At 35.6% G+C, this 17,999-nt stretch overlaps 1 protein-coding gene across 1 annotated transcript in view; it reads right to left on the bottom strand.

Annotated features, from left to right (window-relative positions):
* Positions 1 to 17,999, bottom strand: part of LOC122808450 (extracellular calcium-sensing receptor-like) — an 82,822-nt gene that overhangs the window by 10,009 nt on the left and 54,814 nt on the right. Inside the window, exon 4 of the mRNA XM_044079411.1 lies at positions 12,212 to 12,335. Coding sequence (XP_043935346.1) covers positions 12,212 to 12,335 — 124 coding nt within the window. The remainder of the gene's footprint in view (positions 1 to 12,211; positions 12,336 to 17,999) is intronic.

The raw sequence follows: 17,999 nt of genomic DNA, 5'->3' as shown, positions 1-17,999 counted from the left end.
ATTACAGAGGAGTCAGCAGCAAGATATTTATATAAAATATAAGAATCCTCAGGCACCCTATAAAACCTGTCAGGTTTCTTGGAAGCAGGAGCAGAGAATCAGGTGTATGAAAGGCATTGGAAAACGTATCCTACAAAGCAGCTAAAACAGGAGAATAGTCGCAGGCTTAGGAGATTCCAACTGCAGTAACTCATAGTACCTTTTATTTATAACAGAGACCTGAGCACAATCCCCCTTATAAAATCCATCATCCTAGAGAGTGTGCCCCCAAAGGAAATGTCCTCAAAAGGAATATCAGAACAAATAGATTTCTCTTCCTCTAACCCAAAGTCCAAAGGAGAATGAATTTGATTAGAATAAGTCTAGAATTCATCATCAGAATCTGACTCATGCTCAAAGAATCCTGTTTTCTAGACCTTTTAAAGGGAGTACAGGACCAAGGAGGAGCAGGAACAGAAATCCCTTGAGGAAGCTTTAAGGACATTAAAGCAGTAAATAGCCCCTGAATAAAGGCCTGGCAGTCACTTTGTGGATCCCTAGGAGAATAAGAAACATACTCAAGTTTTTGTTTCTTTTTGAAGGGAGCATCCCCTCCAAAAAACTGAAAAGGTTCAGACCCAGGAAGAAAGTCAAGAACCATAGTAGGAACTTCTTCCCCAACTAAAAACAGAGGAACTCCCTTAGGCCCCTCAGAAAAAATCAACAGTGGTTCCCACTGAACATCCAAGATGGACATCTGCAAAGCCTCTTCAGATGTGCTGAAAGCAAGATCCTCACCAGCATCCAACACGGTTACAGCAGGGAAATCTGACAACACAGCCAGGTGAGCCTCTAGGTTTGTAATGACCTCAGTAGAAGCACCTACCAGAGGCTGGACAGTGGAGGATTCCGGTCGTACCTTTTTCACTTTCTTTTTGCCTAATGGCTGACCCTCAGGGTGGGAGATTCCTTCCATTGTATTTTTAGTGAGAAGCTTAAGACGCTGGTTCTCAAGATACAAGGAAATGGAAAAAAGTCTAACGTGAAGGGTTTTTGGGACAAAAGCCTAACAAACCGAACAAGATGTACGGTCACAAGAAGGTCCTAGTCAAAACAGACACTTGTCATGGCGGTCTTTATGGGAATCTGTCTCCCACACTGGCATTTACCTTTCCTGGATGACATTAACCCCAAGGAGCACAAAGCAAGACAAGAAAAAACAAAAACCCCAACAGGGTACTTATATGCAACTGCAAAGAAGCCAGCAAACAGGTGTAGGTTTGGATGGCACAGTGGTGCAGCAGTTTGTGTTGTCACCTCACAGCAAGAGGTTCTCCAGTTTGATTCCGCCTTCTGTGTGGAATCTCCATGTCCTCCCTGCATTCATGTAGGTTTCCCCCCACATTACAAAGACATGCATCTGGAGTGTTTCTCCCTGGGCCTCAGCTGAAAATTGGCTTGTTCCAAGTTGGACTTTCCTGGTAAACAAATAATAAATAAATAAAAATGTAGTCAGTGAAGAATGAAAATGCATTCAACTGGCAGAAAACAGATGCAGGTAAACAGACTGACAGTGAAAAAATACATTTGGACTGGCGGCAAAGAAGTTCTGACTATGGTAGGCCTGAACATCCCCTTTATGCCCTATGCTATGCAAGGAGTGTTTGGGTGATATTTGGTGTACCTTTAAAGCAACAAGAGTCTTTGGTAGACTGGCCAGACATTGGGCTTCCACAGCAGAGAATCCTATATGTTAAGAATACTGCAGCAGTGAATGTAAGGACATCCCATGTTATGGTATGTGCCAAATTGTTATGTTTCTGCATGGAATACATAGGAAAATTCTAAGTTACATTGTTTCATAGAATAGTATGTGCAGTGATATTTTCAGGGTATATTTTTAGGTAAATAAAATGAAGCTAAGTAATCACCAAGAACGTAGTATTTAATGAAGCTTTCGGGCACACATCCCTTCATCAGCATACATAGTCACATCTAAATGCTCTTTATATAGAGGGTTATTTAAAAAGCACATGATCAGAACCAGCCTATAAAAATATATCTAGTCTATTACATCATTACATAATTTAAAAACATATAATCAACCATTTATATTTGAAATTTTTATAAAACTTTAAAAATAACAAAATTTACTAAACATCAATATCATTTAAAAAGCTGTATAATAATATACATATACATATACTTGGCATATATTTATCTTATTTTATTTTATTTCTAACTGCTTTCTGACTAAAACTGGCTTTATACTAACTGCACTGTTAAGACCTGGATTTAAATCTGCCTGTAGTCTAATTATCCAGTCTAATTCTTTTAGCTCTATAGCATTATTTATATCACCACCTCTTATACCTTGCTCAACTATATCTACCACTCTAAATTTAAAATTATGAGTCTCGAATTCCATGATATGTTTATATAGGGCATTTGTTTGTACTTTTCTATTTATTTCAGATCTATGTTCTATAATACGGTCCTTAAGCCGTCTAGTAGTTTTCCCTATATAAAATGCATAGCAATGCGTACAGGTAGCGAGGTAAACTAATCTACTCGTATTACATGTTGCTACTATATGAAACTTATATTCCTTATTTGTAATAGGATGTTGAAATGTTTGATCAGATTCAAATATATCTTTACAGCAAGTACAGTTTTGGCATTTATAAGTGCCTAACCTACCTTGTTCTGGCTTGCGTGTTTCCTTAAAATCTTTATAACATAATATATTTTTTATAGATTGATGGTTTCTATACGCAAAACTAGGTTTAGGGCCTATCAGTTTTTCTATTTCTGGCATAGCCATCAATATTGGCCAGTTTCTTTCAATAATCTTGGTAGTTTGATATGTATGCCCATTGTATGTCATAACATATCTACTTTTTTGCTGTTGCCCTATACTTTGTGTTGTATATAAGTCCTCCATTTGTAATAAAGGGACATTAAATACTGGTCTAAACATGTTATGTCTACCTAAATTCACTTCTTCCATAATATTATTTACAATAATCTCAGTGTAACCATTGGTTACAAACTCATCCTTCATTTTAGCTATCTCAGCTTCATATTGTTTATTGTCAGTTGTTAATTTACTCACCCTAATCATTTGTGATTTAACAATTCCCTTAAATATATGTGGGGGATGCATACTTGCTTTTTTCAAATATCTTACTGTATGTACTTCTTTCTTATGGATCATTGTTTCCAATTTTTCATTTCTTTTATACAGTTTAACATCCAGAAACACTATACTGTGCCTAGAATAATCCATTTTAAACTTTAAAAAGTTAGTTGTGTTATTTAAATAAGATAAATAAAGCAATAAATTGTCTTCAGTGCCTTACCATATAAAAAACAATCATCCACAAATCTGACATAACTTTTCACATATACATTGTGTGCATTATTATTTCTTAATACATATTTCTTCTCCCAATAATATAGCACAAGATTTGCAAATGTATTTGCCACTGAGGTTCCCATGGCTACTCCTGTTAGTTGTTTGTAAGGAATGCCATCAAAGATAAATACATTCTTAGTCAAAACTAGGTCTAACAGTAAACATAATTTTTCTACTTCACATGGTTGCTTAGTGGGGTCCATTAATAATAATCTCCTTATGGCTTCAATACCGTAATCAATGGGACTGACTGTAAATAGTGATTCCACATCAAGTGTTACCAAAATATATTCATTTGTTGCCATGCCATACCATGTGTTTAATTTACTCAAAAAATCAGTTGTATCCTTTATAATGCTTACACCTAGGTAATAATTTTGCCAATTCTTTTTGTAAATATTTTGAGATGGGTTCAGTCACCCACCCTCTACCTGAAACAATGGGTCTCAGTGGAGGGTCATGTAACGATTTGTGGATTTTCGGAATTCCATAGATCTGTGGAATTTTGGGGCATGGAACAGAAAAATAATTAAATAGATCTAATGAAATTTCATTATTTAACTGCATGTCATATATAACCATATTCACTTGCATTATTTGGTTCTTTACTTCCAAAAAGGTTATTTGTTTAAATGTATTGACATCAGCAAGAAAGTTTTTAAATTTTGTATTGTAAAAACTACTGTCCATAAGCACAGTAGCCCCACCCTTATCTGCCTGCTTTATAATTAATTCTTTATCATTCTTTAATTTAAAAAGAGCTTGATATTCCCCATATGTTAAATTATATTTTCTTACTTTATCACATTTCTTTGAATATAGTGACCTTAATTCAATTTCAACTGTATTGGTGAAAGCCAATAACACAGGTGATAGCTGAGGAATAAAAGTACTAGACATTTTATAAGAAATTTCAGTAGGATTCGTATTTGTAAATAATAGCTGTAACATTATACTTCTTGTGAATAATCTAAGATCAATAATTGCATTAGCTATATTGTCCATAGCAAAGGGTATGAATTTCAATCCTTTGCTCAGCAGTTTATAATGATCTTGAGATAAACAACGATGTGTTAAATTTAAAGTACCTTCATTAATGGTAGGAACGACTGCCTTTATCTGCGAGGTAATTTGTTGACTTGCCGTGGGCTGTCGTTCTTCCTTTTCGCCCCTTGCACTGCTTGCTGCTGTGATACTGCTACATTTGGGTTTTTCTCCTGTTGCACTTTCCGAATTATTACCTTTTCCGGTTGTTTTAACCGAAACGGTAAAAAAGCAGAGATCTCCGCTTGTTTCTTATTTTTAAAATCAACTTTTTGTTTTGTTGGAGTGCAGGTGCTCGATGTGTTGGCTATATTCAAGCTGTTACCTCCTGTAACTAACTCCATTAGGACTCCATCGCCTCTTGGTCCTTCTTGATCGCAGCGTTGTGATGTCATTGGAATTACGTCGTGCACACTAGCTTGCTGGCTAGTTGATGTTACCGGCGTTGCTTGTGGCGAATTAAAATCATCCAGCTGATCAAGCAGCCTTGTTGTTATATTCTTATTCTTATTTTGTAAGTATTTTTTATTATTACTGACAGATTTTAAATGTCTATATTCTGGTTTGGGCCAAGAGAAGATATGCCCATTTTTGAAGTCCTGAACATCACGTTGCAGTTTACGTTTTTTCTTCAGCTCAAGTCTACTATCCATAATATGCACATTTTCAATAAAAGTTTGATAGTGTTCATTTGTTGTATCACCATTAATGCACTCCAATACTTGCTTTTCTAAAGATTCTATTTCAATAAAGGCAGTCGTTCCTACCATTAATGAAGGTACTTTAAATTTAACACATTGTTGTTTATCTCAAGATCATTATAAACTGCTGAGCAAAGGATTGAAATTCATACCCTTTGCTATGGACAATATAGCTAATGCAATTATTGATCTTAGATTATTCACAAGAAGTATAATGTTACAGCTATTATTTACAAATACGAATCCTACTGAAATTTCTTATAAAAAGTCTAGTACTTTTATTCCTCAGCTATCACCTGTGTTATTGGCTTTCACCAATATAGTTGAAATTGAATTAAGGTCACTATATTCAAAGAAATGTGATAAAGTAAGAAAATATAATTTAACATATGGGGAATATCAAGCTCTTTTGGAATTAAAGAATGATAAAGAATTAATTATAAAGCAGGCAGATAAGGGTGGGGCTACTGTGCTTATGGACAGAAGTTTTTACAATACAAAATTTAAAAACTTTCTTGCTGATGTCAATACATTTAAACAAATAACCTTTTTGGAAGTAAAGAACCAAATAATGCAAGTGAATATGGTTATATATGACATGCAGTTAAATAATGAAATTTCATTAGATCTATTTAATTATTTTTCTGTTTCATGCCCCAAAATTCCACAGATCTATGGAATTCCGAAAATCCACAAATCGTTACATGACCCTCCACTGAGACCCATTGTTTCAGGTAGAGGGTGGGTGACTGAACCCATCTCAAAATATTTACAAAAAGAATTGGCAAAATTATTACCTAGGTGTAACAGCATTATAAAGGATACAACTGATTTTTTGAGTAAATTAAACACATGGTATGGCATGGCAACAAATGAATATATTTTGGTAACACTTGATGTGGAATCACTATTTACAGTCAGTCCCATTGATTACGGTATTGAAGCCATAAGGAGATTATTATTAATGGACCCCACTAAGCAACCATGTGAAGTAGAAAAATTATGTTTACTGTTAGACCTAGTTTTGACTAAGAATGTATTTATCTTTGATGGCATTCCTTACAAACAACTAACAGGAGTAGCCATGGGAACCTCAGTGGCAAATACATTTGCAAATCTTGTGCTATATTATTGGGAGAAGAAATATGTATTAAGTAATAATAATGCACACAATGTATATGTGAAAAGTTATGTCAGATTTGTGGATGATTGTTTTTTTATATGGGAAGGCACTGAAGACAATTTATTGCTTTATTTATCTTATTTAAATAACACAACTAACTTTTTAAAGTTTAAAATGGATTATTCTAGGCACAGTATAGTGTTTCTGGATGTTAAACTGTATAAAAGAAATGAAAAATTGGAAACAATGATCCATAAGAAAGAAGTACATACAGTAAGATATTTGAAAAAAGCAAGTATGCATCCCCCACATATATTTAAGGGAATTGTTAAATCACAAATGATTAGGGTGAGTAAATTAACAACTGACAATAAACAATATGAAGCTGAGATAGCTAAAATGAAGGATGAGTTTGTAACCAATGGTTACACTGAGATTATTGCAAATAATATTATGGAAGAAGTGAATTTAGGTAGACATAACATGTTTAGACCAGTATTTAATGTCCCTTTATTACAAATGGAGGACTTATATACAACACAAAGGATAGGGCAACAGCAAAAAAGTAGATATGTCATGACATACAATGGGCATACATATCAAACTACCAAGATTATTGAAATAAACTGGCCAATATTGATGGCTATGCCAGAAATAGAAAAACTGATCGGCCCTAAACCTAGTTTTGCGTATAGAAACCATCAATCTATAAAAAATATATTATGTTATAAAGATTTTAAGGAAACACACAAGCCAGAACAAGGTAGGTTAGGCACTTATAAATGCCAAAACTGTACTTGCTGTAAAGATATATTTGAATCTGATCAAACATTTAAACATCCTATTACAAATAAAGAATATAAGTTTCATATAGTAGCAACATGTAATACGAGTAGATTAGTTTACCTCGCTACCTGTACGCATTGCTATGCATTTTATATAGGGAAAACTACTAGACAGCTTAAGGACCGTATTATAGAACATAGATCTGAAATAAATAGAAAAGTACAAACAAATGCCCTATATAAACATATCATGGAATTTGAGACTCATAATTTTAAATTTAGAGTGGTAGATATAGTTGAGCAAAGTATAAGAGGTGGTGATATAAATAATGCTATAGAGCTAAAAGAATTAGACTGGATAATTAGACTACAGGCAGATTTAAATCCAGGTCTTAACAGTGCAGTTAGTATAAAGCCAGTTTTAGTCAGAAAGCAGTTAGAAATAAAATAAAATAAGATAAATATATGCCAAGTATATGTATATGTATATTATTATACAGCTTTTTAAATGATATTGATGTTTAGTAAATTTTGTTATTTTTAAAGTTTTATAAAAATTTCAAATATAAATGGTTGATTATATGTTTTTAAATTATGTAATGATGTAATAGACTAGATATATTTTTATAGGCTGGTTCTGATCATGTGCTTTTTAAATAACCCTCTATATAAAGAGCATTTAGATGTGACTATGTATGCTGATGAAGGGATGTGTGCCCGAAAGCTTCATTAAATACTACGTTCTTGGTGATTACTTAGCTTCGTTTTATTTACCTAAAAATATACCCTGAAAATATCACTGCACATACTATTCTATGAAACAATGTAACTTATAATTTTCCTATGTATTCCATGCAGAAACATAACAATTTGGCACATACCATAACATGGGATGTCCTTACATTCACTGCTGCAGTATTCTTAACATATAGGATTCTCTGCTGTGGAAGCCCAATGTCTGGCCAGTCTACCAAAGACTCCTGTTGCTTTAAAGGTACACCAAATATCACCCAAACACTCCTTGCATAACATAGGGCATAAAGGGGATGTTCAGGCCTACCATAGTCAGAACTTCTTTGCCGCCAGTCCAAATGTATTTTTTCACTGTCAGTCTGTTTACCTGCATCTGTTTTCTGCCAGTTGAATGCATTTTCATTCTTCACTGACTACATTTTTATTTATTTATTATTTGTTTACCAGGAAAGTCCAACTTGGAACAAGCCAATTTTCAGCTGAGGCCCAGGGAGAAACACTCCAGATGCATGTCTTTGTAATGTGGGGGGAAACCTACATGAATGCAGGGAGGACATGGAGATTCCACACAGAAGGCGGAATCAAACTGGAGAACCTCTTGCTGTGAGGTGACATCACAAACTGCTGCACCACTCTGCCATCCAAACCTACACCTGTTTGCTGGCTTCTTTGCAGTTGCATATAAGTACCCTGTTGGGGTTTTTGTTTTTTCTTGTCTTGCTTTGTGCTCCTTGGGGTTAATGTCATCCAGGAAAGGTAAATGCCAGTGTGGGAGACAGATTCCCATAAAGACCGCCATGACAAGTGTCTGTTTTGACTAGGACCTTCTCATGACCGTACATCTTGTTCGGTTTGTTAGGCGTTTGTCCCAAAAACCCTTCACGTTAGACTTTTTTCCATTTCCTTGTATCTTGAGAACCAGCGTCTTAAGCTTCTCACTAAAAATACAATGGAAGGAATCTCCCACCCTGAGGGTCAGCCATTAGGCAAAAAGAAAGTGAAAAAGGTACGACCGGAATCCTCCACTGTCCAGCCTCTGGTAGGTGCTTCTACTGAGGTCATTACAAACCTAGAGGCTCACCTGGCTGTGTTGTCAGATTTCCCTGCTGTAACCGTGTTGGATGCTGGTGAGGATCTTGCTTTCAGCACATCTGAAGAGGCTTTGCAGATGTCCATCTTGGATGTTCAGTGGGAACCACTGTTGATTTTTTCTGAGGGGCTTAAGGGAGTTCCTCTGTTTTTAGTTGGGGAAGAAGTTCCTACTATGGTTCTTGACTTTCTTCCTGGGTCTGAACCTTTTCAGTTTTTTGGAGGGGATGCTCCCTTCAAAAAGAAACAAAAACTTGAGTATGTTTCTTATTCTCCTAGGGATCCGCAAAGTGACTGCCAGGCCTTTATTCAGGGGCTATTTACTGCTTTAATGTCCTTAAAGCTTCCTCAAGGGATTTCTGTTCCTGCTCCTCCTTGGTCCTGTACTCCCTTTAAAAGGCCTAGAAAACAGGATCTTTGAGCATAAGTCAGATTCTGATGATGAATTCTAGACTTATTCTAATCAAATTCATTCTCCTTTGGACTTTGGGTTAGAGGAAGAGAAATCTATTTGTTCTGATATTCCTTTTGAGGACATTTCCTTTGGGGGCACACTCTCTAGGATGATGGATTTTATAAGGGGGATTGTGCTCAGGTCTCTGTTATAAATAAAAGGTACTATGAGTTACTGCAGTTGGAATCTCCTAAGCCTGCGACTATTCTCCTGTTTTAGCTGCTTTGTAGGATACGTTTTCCAATGCCTTTCATACACCTGATTCTCTGCTCCTGCTTCCAAGAAACCTGACAGGTTTTATAGGGTGCCTGAGGATTCTTATATTTTATATAAATATTTTGCTGCTGACTCCTCTGTAATGTCAGCGGCCTCTGGTAAGCCATCTCAATTGCTTCCTTCATCCTAATTATTGCCTTCTGACTACTAGACGGCTTAAGGACCGTATTATAGAACATAGATCTGAAATAAATAGAAAAGTACAAACAAATGCCCTATATAAACATATCATGGAATTCGAGACTCATAATTTTAAATTTAGAGTGGTAGATATAGTTGAGCAAAGTATAAGAGTTGGTGATATAAATAATGCTATAGAGCTAAAAGAATTAGACTGGATAATTAGACTACAGGCAGATTTAAATCCAGGTCTTAACAGTGCAGTTAGTATAAAGCCAGTTTTAGTCAGAAAGCAGTTAGAAATAAAATAAAATAAGATAAATATATGCCAAGTATATGTATATGTATATTATTATACAGCTTTTTAAATGATATTGATGTTTAGTAAATTTTGTTATTTTTAAAGTTTTATAAAAATTTCAAATATAAATGGTTGATTATATGTTTTTAAATTATGTAATGATGTAATAGACTAGATATATTTTTATAGGCTGGTTCTGATCATGTGCTTTTTAAATAACCCTCTATATAAAGAGCATTTAGATGTGACTATGTATGCTGATGAAGGGATGTGTGCCCGAAAGCTTCATTAAATACTACGTTCTTGGTGATTACTTAGCTTCGTTTTATTTGGATATTTGGCAGTGAAGTATTTTCTCTATTTTTTTAGGTACCCAACTGAGGTGATCTGTGCCAGTTACTTTGTGAGTTCTACTGGCATAAAGATTACCTGAATTAGGCTCATATTGGCTTTTGAGGTCCCAGTAAATGTTAGTGTCACTTAGTAATAGCACTGGCTGTATGTTTAAATATTGAGTTGATTGTAGTAGGCATTAATTTGGATGCTTCTAGTTATGTATGCTGGTTAAATTTGCATTAACTAAGACTCTGGGTGGTTATGAACAAAAAAATACCTCCAACCTTTTATTTATGTGAGCCTTTCTATGTACACTGTGTTTTGGGATTTTAAATTCAAAATTATGTATAAAGTGTTTTAAAGTATAGTTCTGGTGCTTCTAGTACATCTGGTTGTATAGTTGTCATCCATGCTTGGAATTCTGGAATTTTATTGCATAGGCTCCTTACATTTAGATGTGCTACTTTCATGCCTTTTAGGTTTGATATGGCCCATAGAGATTCTTACACAGCCTGTCCAACAATGGCACCTAGCCCTAAATATTACTGGAACGCATTTAACATAAATTTTGTCAAGGAAACATAGTTATAACAAATCTTTTTGAAATGCAGTCATCATACAAATAATGACCTCATTGCTTCTTTTGCTGATATTTAAATAGTGGAATACAACAGTGTGTTAACTTGCAGTGGGTTTCAACACAAGTTGGAATAATTTTGCTGAAATTGTATATGAAAATAAATATGAGATAATAGACATTGTTCTGTGCTCGATTTGTTATGTAGTTAGTCAGACAGTCAGTGAAATAGCTGTTAAAGAATAAAAATATTTATGTAAATGTTCTCATGCATAGAATCTTCTGTATAGAGAAAGGTATCTTTGAGTGATGCAAGATAAACCCTTCTTTTGCCATACAACTATAAGCAGATATTTTATTTAAGTTCCCACTTGATCCAAAGAAAGTGTCATTCAGCAACTAAATGCCTTATAACCTAAATTAATAAGATTCATTTACTCATTCATTCATTCATTCATTCATTCATTCATTCATTCCCTGACACTGACTTTATACATCTGAGGGTAGCGGTTGAGACAGAGCTTATCTTGTCAATCTATGGAAACAGGGCAGAACTAATCCTAAGTAGGATGTCAGTCCATCAAAGAACACACATCCGTACACACACACACACACACAGACACACACACACACACACACACACACACACACACACACACACACACACTCCTATGGCCAGTTTAGAGTGTCCAATCCACCTACTGCATGTCTTTGGAATGTGGGACGAAACTCACATGAAAACAGGGAGGACATGCAGACTCCACACAGAAGGCACCCCAGCTGAAAATAGAACCAGGGAACCTCAACACACTATTCATTTCTTTCAGGCACTGAGCAGCAAACCAGTAGCAGACAATGCTCAGGACTGTGGATTGTAACAGTAGTTGGCATCCAGCAGAACAGGACTATGTACCTTGTGATCACATAATGCCTTTGCCACTGCTGGAGTTGATGTTGGATACCTTTCTGACACTACGCAGCATAGCAGCTTGTGTTCACATATGTTCACTTGTAGTAGATGTGTCTTGGAGAGGATTACTTGCTTTATAAAGTATATAATGTAGCAGGGCTGAACTGGGGGTGCTGGGGACAAATCTACTTATATAGTCAGGGTGTTATGACTTTAAAATGATAATATGGGTATATAATTCTCCTTAAATTGCAAATGTGTTGTGATATAACTAGTAGAGAATAAATACTGAACTTAGTACTCATCTAGGCTGGCAACTACATGAAAAGCCCAAAAAGCTATTACCTGTCTCATTGGTAATCTCTCCTTTAGGACAAGGAATGCAGTTGAAACAGCAGACAGGCTGACCTTCACGAGTAACCTGTCTGAGACCAGGAGTACAGCTGTCACTGCAAACAGAGCGAGGTGTCTGGAAAAACAAGGAAATTAAAAAAAATGATTCTAAAAATAAGCATCTGGATCAAACAACAAAATTATCCAGGAAGTTCACACTTATATAAAAACAGTATTTACACACACATATGTATGTATTAATGTGCTAAAAAAAGCCATGCTTAAATCAAAGTTACAATCGGTTTGTTAAAGGGCAGTAACAGGATTATACTTACAACAGACTGAATATTGAGCTATGCTGATGCAACGTTCACTGAAAGTGACTAGTGCAAACATATCTAAGGCCTATAAAGTTCACATATGAAGCATGTACAAGATGGAACTATAAGTAGGCTTCATTAACCTTTTATCTTTACTGTGACAATAAGCTCTGTCCATTCATTATACCTTATTGCACTGTGCTAGTGTCTGGTAACACTTGAGTGCCTAATACATAAAATCCCACCCTGCAAGTTTTGAATTGTGCAATAAGGAATCCTGGAGTCTTATTTTCATGTTCCGTACAAAGTAGAATGATACAGTTGAATACTAATGCATATTCCGATATTCCATAATATGCCTTCCATATGATGCACATAAAAAGAGGCACAGCACTTGGGCCAGTGATAAACTGTAATACTATGGAATATAGGAATCCCATGTGGCACCACTACTGTTTAGGTCTTCTCCTATAGCACCTTACTCCTGCCACTACTCCCTAACTCCAACTCCACATATTACCTTAAGAGAAAACCTTCCTAACAGTAACACTAGACATGGCACTCATGCATACACCTTACATACAACAACACACACATAAACAGAACAGTAAAGCCATTCATCCCATTTATTAGCTCTTAACTCTTGCATGCAAGTACAAACACACACATACACACCTCTTAACAAACACAAATGCATGCAAAGCATTGCACTCATACATACACCTTACATGCAGCAACACACAAAAAGAACAGTGAAGCTATCTGATTCATTAGCTTTTAACTCTAACCCTAACTCCGAAACATTTGCATGCAAGTACAAACACAGACATATACACACCCCTTAACAAACACAAATGCACACAAAACATCTCTAAATCGACCCCCTTCCCTAGCTCTTATTCTAACCGCTACATAAACTCACACACTACTACATCTAATGTGAAAGGTTCTACATTAGAAAAAAACCTCTCATACAAACACAACTCGCATCATTCATATATATATATATATATATATATATATATATATATATATATAGGAACTGAATAAGATCAGCTCTACAATTGGTTGACATCTGTTAGTCAACAACATTTGGCTGATTACACAGCTGGTCAACAGATGTGTGGGCTCACACAATTCTTGTGTAGGGAAATGTAACCTTTCCCCAACATTGTGCAATCTTGGAATAAGCATATACAATTAGCAGGGGGGCCGAGGGACAGAGCCTTCCCATATAGGGGTTTCAGAGGTTTTTTACACCCTGCAATAACAATGTGTTATTTGCTTTTATTTTTTAGTTTAATATTTTGCATGCATTAGGGTTATTCTTCAGCATGTGCAATAGTGTATTTACATTCCTGTTGCTGGCAATTTTTTGGTTGATGTTTTGACAGTCAAGAAATTTATGTATTTTGATGTTAGTCAGTACACCTATAGATATATACACAAACAGATATATATAATATATATATATATATATATATATATATATATATATATATATATATATATATGTATATATATATATATATATATATATAATATATATATATATATATATATACATACACATGTACATATACATATCAATAAGCATCATGATGAAGGCTGGGATTCACAGTTAATTTTTCAAAGTGTGGCACAAAATAGTGGTGGCAGTAGCCATGTGCAGGATGTGGCTATTCAAAGGCACAGGCTGCATGAAAATGCACTTAAAATTTTGCAATATTGCAATTTGCTACACATGAAATTGAGCCTATAATGATATGAAAAGTAGAATGTCCCATGCAAATGAATACCACAGGATATACAAATGTAAGAGAACAGCATGGTGCAGTGATTCAGAGATGTATAAAATGTAGAAACTCCACACCCTGTCCACCTAGATTGATTGCCATGATTTACAATGTTCAGGACAACAGCCATGTTAGGCATGCCAGCAGCAATAAATCAACAGCATGTGCAGGCAGCTGCCATCAGTAATGGTGCTTACAATGCTGTGTACCAAGATTCCCCAAACTCATGGAGATAATACAGACAGTGTCTTACATATCATTACCTGACAGATCAGCAAATAATAAATGGCTTCATAGTTGATATGGATACTCTACAGCACCTAGTCCAACCATGTCATCCATGAGCAGAATTGAGGGATGTCCATGGTATGCTCATTCCTGTGGACACAAAGGCTTTTGTAGCAATGACCACCCTAGCTATGAGCTACAGGGATACTCCGTCAAGCTATGGAGAGCATCACAGCTATATCACAGATCTTATTAGGCCAAGCCTTTAGTAGCAACCTCTGGGGGGACATGGTACCCTTGGATGTAGGTATTCTCTCTCTCCAGTCTTTTGCAGACACCGTATCTTCAAACCATGGCACCTATAGGTCACTATGGCAAACACTGATATACAATATTCTGTACCACATACCTTATCAGACAGACATTGTGTATCCAAATCAAATATTCCTACAGGGCAATAGTGTTGGTCACTTTACTTCACGCACAAGTATGTGTCCCACCATAGTCGTATGGCCATTACTAACCTGGTGCTTCCCCTGCTGACACATGCATAGCAGGTTATTCTTAGGTAAGATATTACCTCAATCTTGCAAGTATTTCCATTAAGTCCAAAATTCCAACAGAGTGCTTGTGCACATACCTATGTGGAATATGCACATGTATAAGCCTTTGTGGGAAGGCTCAATCCCTACTCCCACTTCCAAAAGAACTGGAGTATCCTATGCTCTGATCCATGAAACAAGAACAAAATGGCATAAGACACGTGAAAAAGTAGGCATATCTTGTTGGAACCATCCCATAATGACATATCAAACAGCCTTTAAAATGGTAAAGGTTGTGCAAATGTATGGCAATCATGAGAATATCAAAGTTAATTGCATCACTATAATGTTTGACTGACTTGTATCCATGACAGGCACACGCATGACTAAGTGTCCACATACAGCAGTTACTCCTTAGAGGATAAGACAAAGTACTTATCTAAAATGTTGAGCCTTTCACACAGCCTCTCCCATATTTCTCATTCTTTCTTGCTTCAGATATTTATATAGAAACCTGCCTATCCTAAGGATTATGTTTGTTATGGGATAATTTTAAGTTTTCCTTTAAAGGGGATTTGGATAATGCCAAGTGACAGTGAAGGTAAAGTCTGAGTGGTCAATAAAAGCAGAAATGGATAAATATTGCACAATTTATATTTAAAAACTTTTATTATTTCTATTATCATTTAACTCTGCATTTATTTTTAAACTGGTCTTATTTACTCTACGAAGGAACACAGACAAATTACTGTTTGCAGTTTTATTTAAAAATGTCTTATTTTATGTTTATTTTTGTAACTTAAATTCTGCAAATATTGAAAATTAACAGATGGATTTGATCACATTTAATCACTAACAAAGCAATGTCCTCTCTCTAATCATTCATAAAATGTAGATCATGGGATTACATCTCTCATGGGCATAAAAGAAGGGCTGGGAATTCATAAACATAACTGCAGAAGCTCCAAACCACAGTTCCAGCAGAAAAACAATTCCAGAAGAACACTCAGAAGCTGAAAGAATCATTTGATTTTAGTGCTTTTGTTTTAATAAGTACAAAACTTCTTCAGATAAAACAGTGAAAAATCCAAACTAGTTAAAAAGGAAGCTTATATAACATTCTGAGTCACATGAGAACCAAACCCTCTTTCACTCACAGAAATTTAAAGCTATACAGCCCTATTAACAGTCTTCAATTAATCTCTAAATAGCATGATGTCCCACAGTTGTTATTATTGCACAACAAGAAATTCAAAGAATTCCATTTAGAAGACCAGATATAAAACTGGACTATTAGAAGGGAACCAACATTTAAAATTTTATCTTTTTAAAGCATTAAGTTTTAATAAACAACAAATGGAGGTGTGACCATTAAGTCCGGGCCATCTGTTTGGTGTGCAAATAAAGTTGCCAAAATAGCTTACATTTTTTTAAGTACAGCTGTGACAGACCTCTACGTTCACTTTGTACAACTTTCTCAATGATCACAAATTTAAAAGAATGACCTGGAGCATCTCCGGCATGTTTTGCTAATGCATTTGTTCCCTTATTGATTCTAATGTCATTTATGTGTTCATACACATGGTCCTTTAACTTATGTTCGGTTTTACTGATATAAAATGCCAAACATTTTTGGCATAGAGCAGCATATGCTATGCCACTAGTATGACAATTAAATGAACCTTTTAATTTAAAAGGGTGATTGCCTATCTTGAATTCCTCACATACCATAATAAATTTACAGATGGAACAGAAGCCACATTTTGCCATTTTACAGTTCTTTTTGGGAAAAGAATTGCCAGTACCAACATATTCCACTATTGGCTTTAAATGGGGTTTATCACCCAACTTGTTCAAAATATCTGTGTCCTCATTCAACAGGGTCCAGTTCTTTTCCAAAATTTTCTTTATGTCTCTGCTGTCCACACTAAATGGAGTAATAAAGGCTCCACTATAGCTGAGGTTTCTATGACTCATGGCTATGATCCCCCCTACCTCTGATGTGGGGGAGAAGGTACAAAGTGGTTCCACTGTGGAATGTTGGGAAGCTATATGTGTTGTACTAGACTTATTTTGAAGAATGGGGACAAAAAAATCCTCTCACGTTTATTGATGACTTCATACATCAACTCATTGGCCAGACTAGACAGGTAATCTCAGGCTGGAAACATAGACTTGGTGTGTTCACACTCATCCAGAAAGTCTTCAAATTGTGGTACCATGTTTTTCTTCCCACTTCAATATGACAATGTTTGCTACAAGTCCACCACAAGCAGCTCTCATAGCAACTCCTGTGGACTGTAAAAAAATACTCATGGTCAAAAATGAAATAATTATTCCTTAAGACCATCTCTAATAATGTTTCAAAGTTGTTAATTCTGTCTTGTGGGATGCCCTTATCATTCAAGTATTCAATAAACCATTATAAACCAACATCATGGGGTATAACATTATAAAGATCCTTCACATCCATTGTTACAAAAATGAAGTTGTCATTATACTCCAGACAGTTAATTCTACTAAAGAAATCCCATGAGCCTTTACAAATGTGATCTTCTTGTGTAACAAAACACTTTTCCATCCTGGCATTTTACGCAAGGATGTGTAATTAACCCTCTGCTGTCAACAATGGGTCACATGGGGGGATTTGGTTGCATTTATGAATTTTTGGAACCCTAAAAATCACAGGTATAATGGGGGACTAGGCCTTCAGGAAATTATATTCCTGTATATCAATCTGCTGGTCAATAAATAAATCATTGAGGGTATCCCTGACTTTTTTGTATGCAGTATTCAGTTCATTTAAGGAAACTTTGGCATAAAAATCACCTGCCAACAGATTATAGGTTCACAGGATCATAGGTAGGTACTAGGCTATCTGCCCAAGGGCCTAAGTAAGACTAGCCAACAAGGT

Source organism: Protopterus annectens, chromosome 8.part0 (assembly GCF_019279795.1).
Source record: "Protopterus annectens isolate FY-2018-M chromosome 8.part0, PAN1.0, whole genome shotgun sequence".
In the NCBI taxonomy this organism is placed as follows: Eukaryota; Metazoa; Chordata; order Ceratodontiformes; family Protopteridae; genus Protopterus; species Protopterus annectens.
Note: the sequence above shows the minus strand (reverse complement) of the source record. Positions and strands in the feature narration are given on the sequence as shown.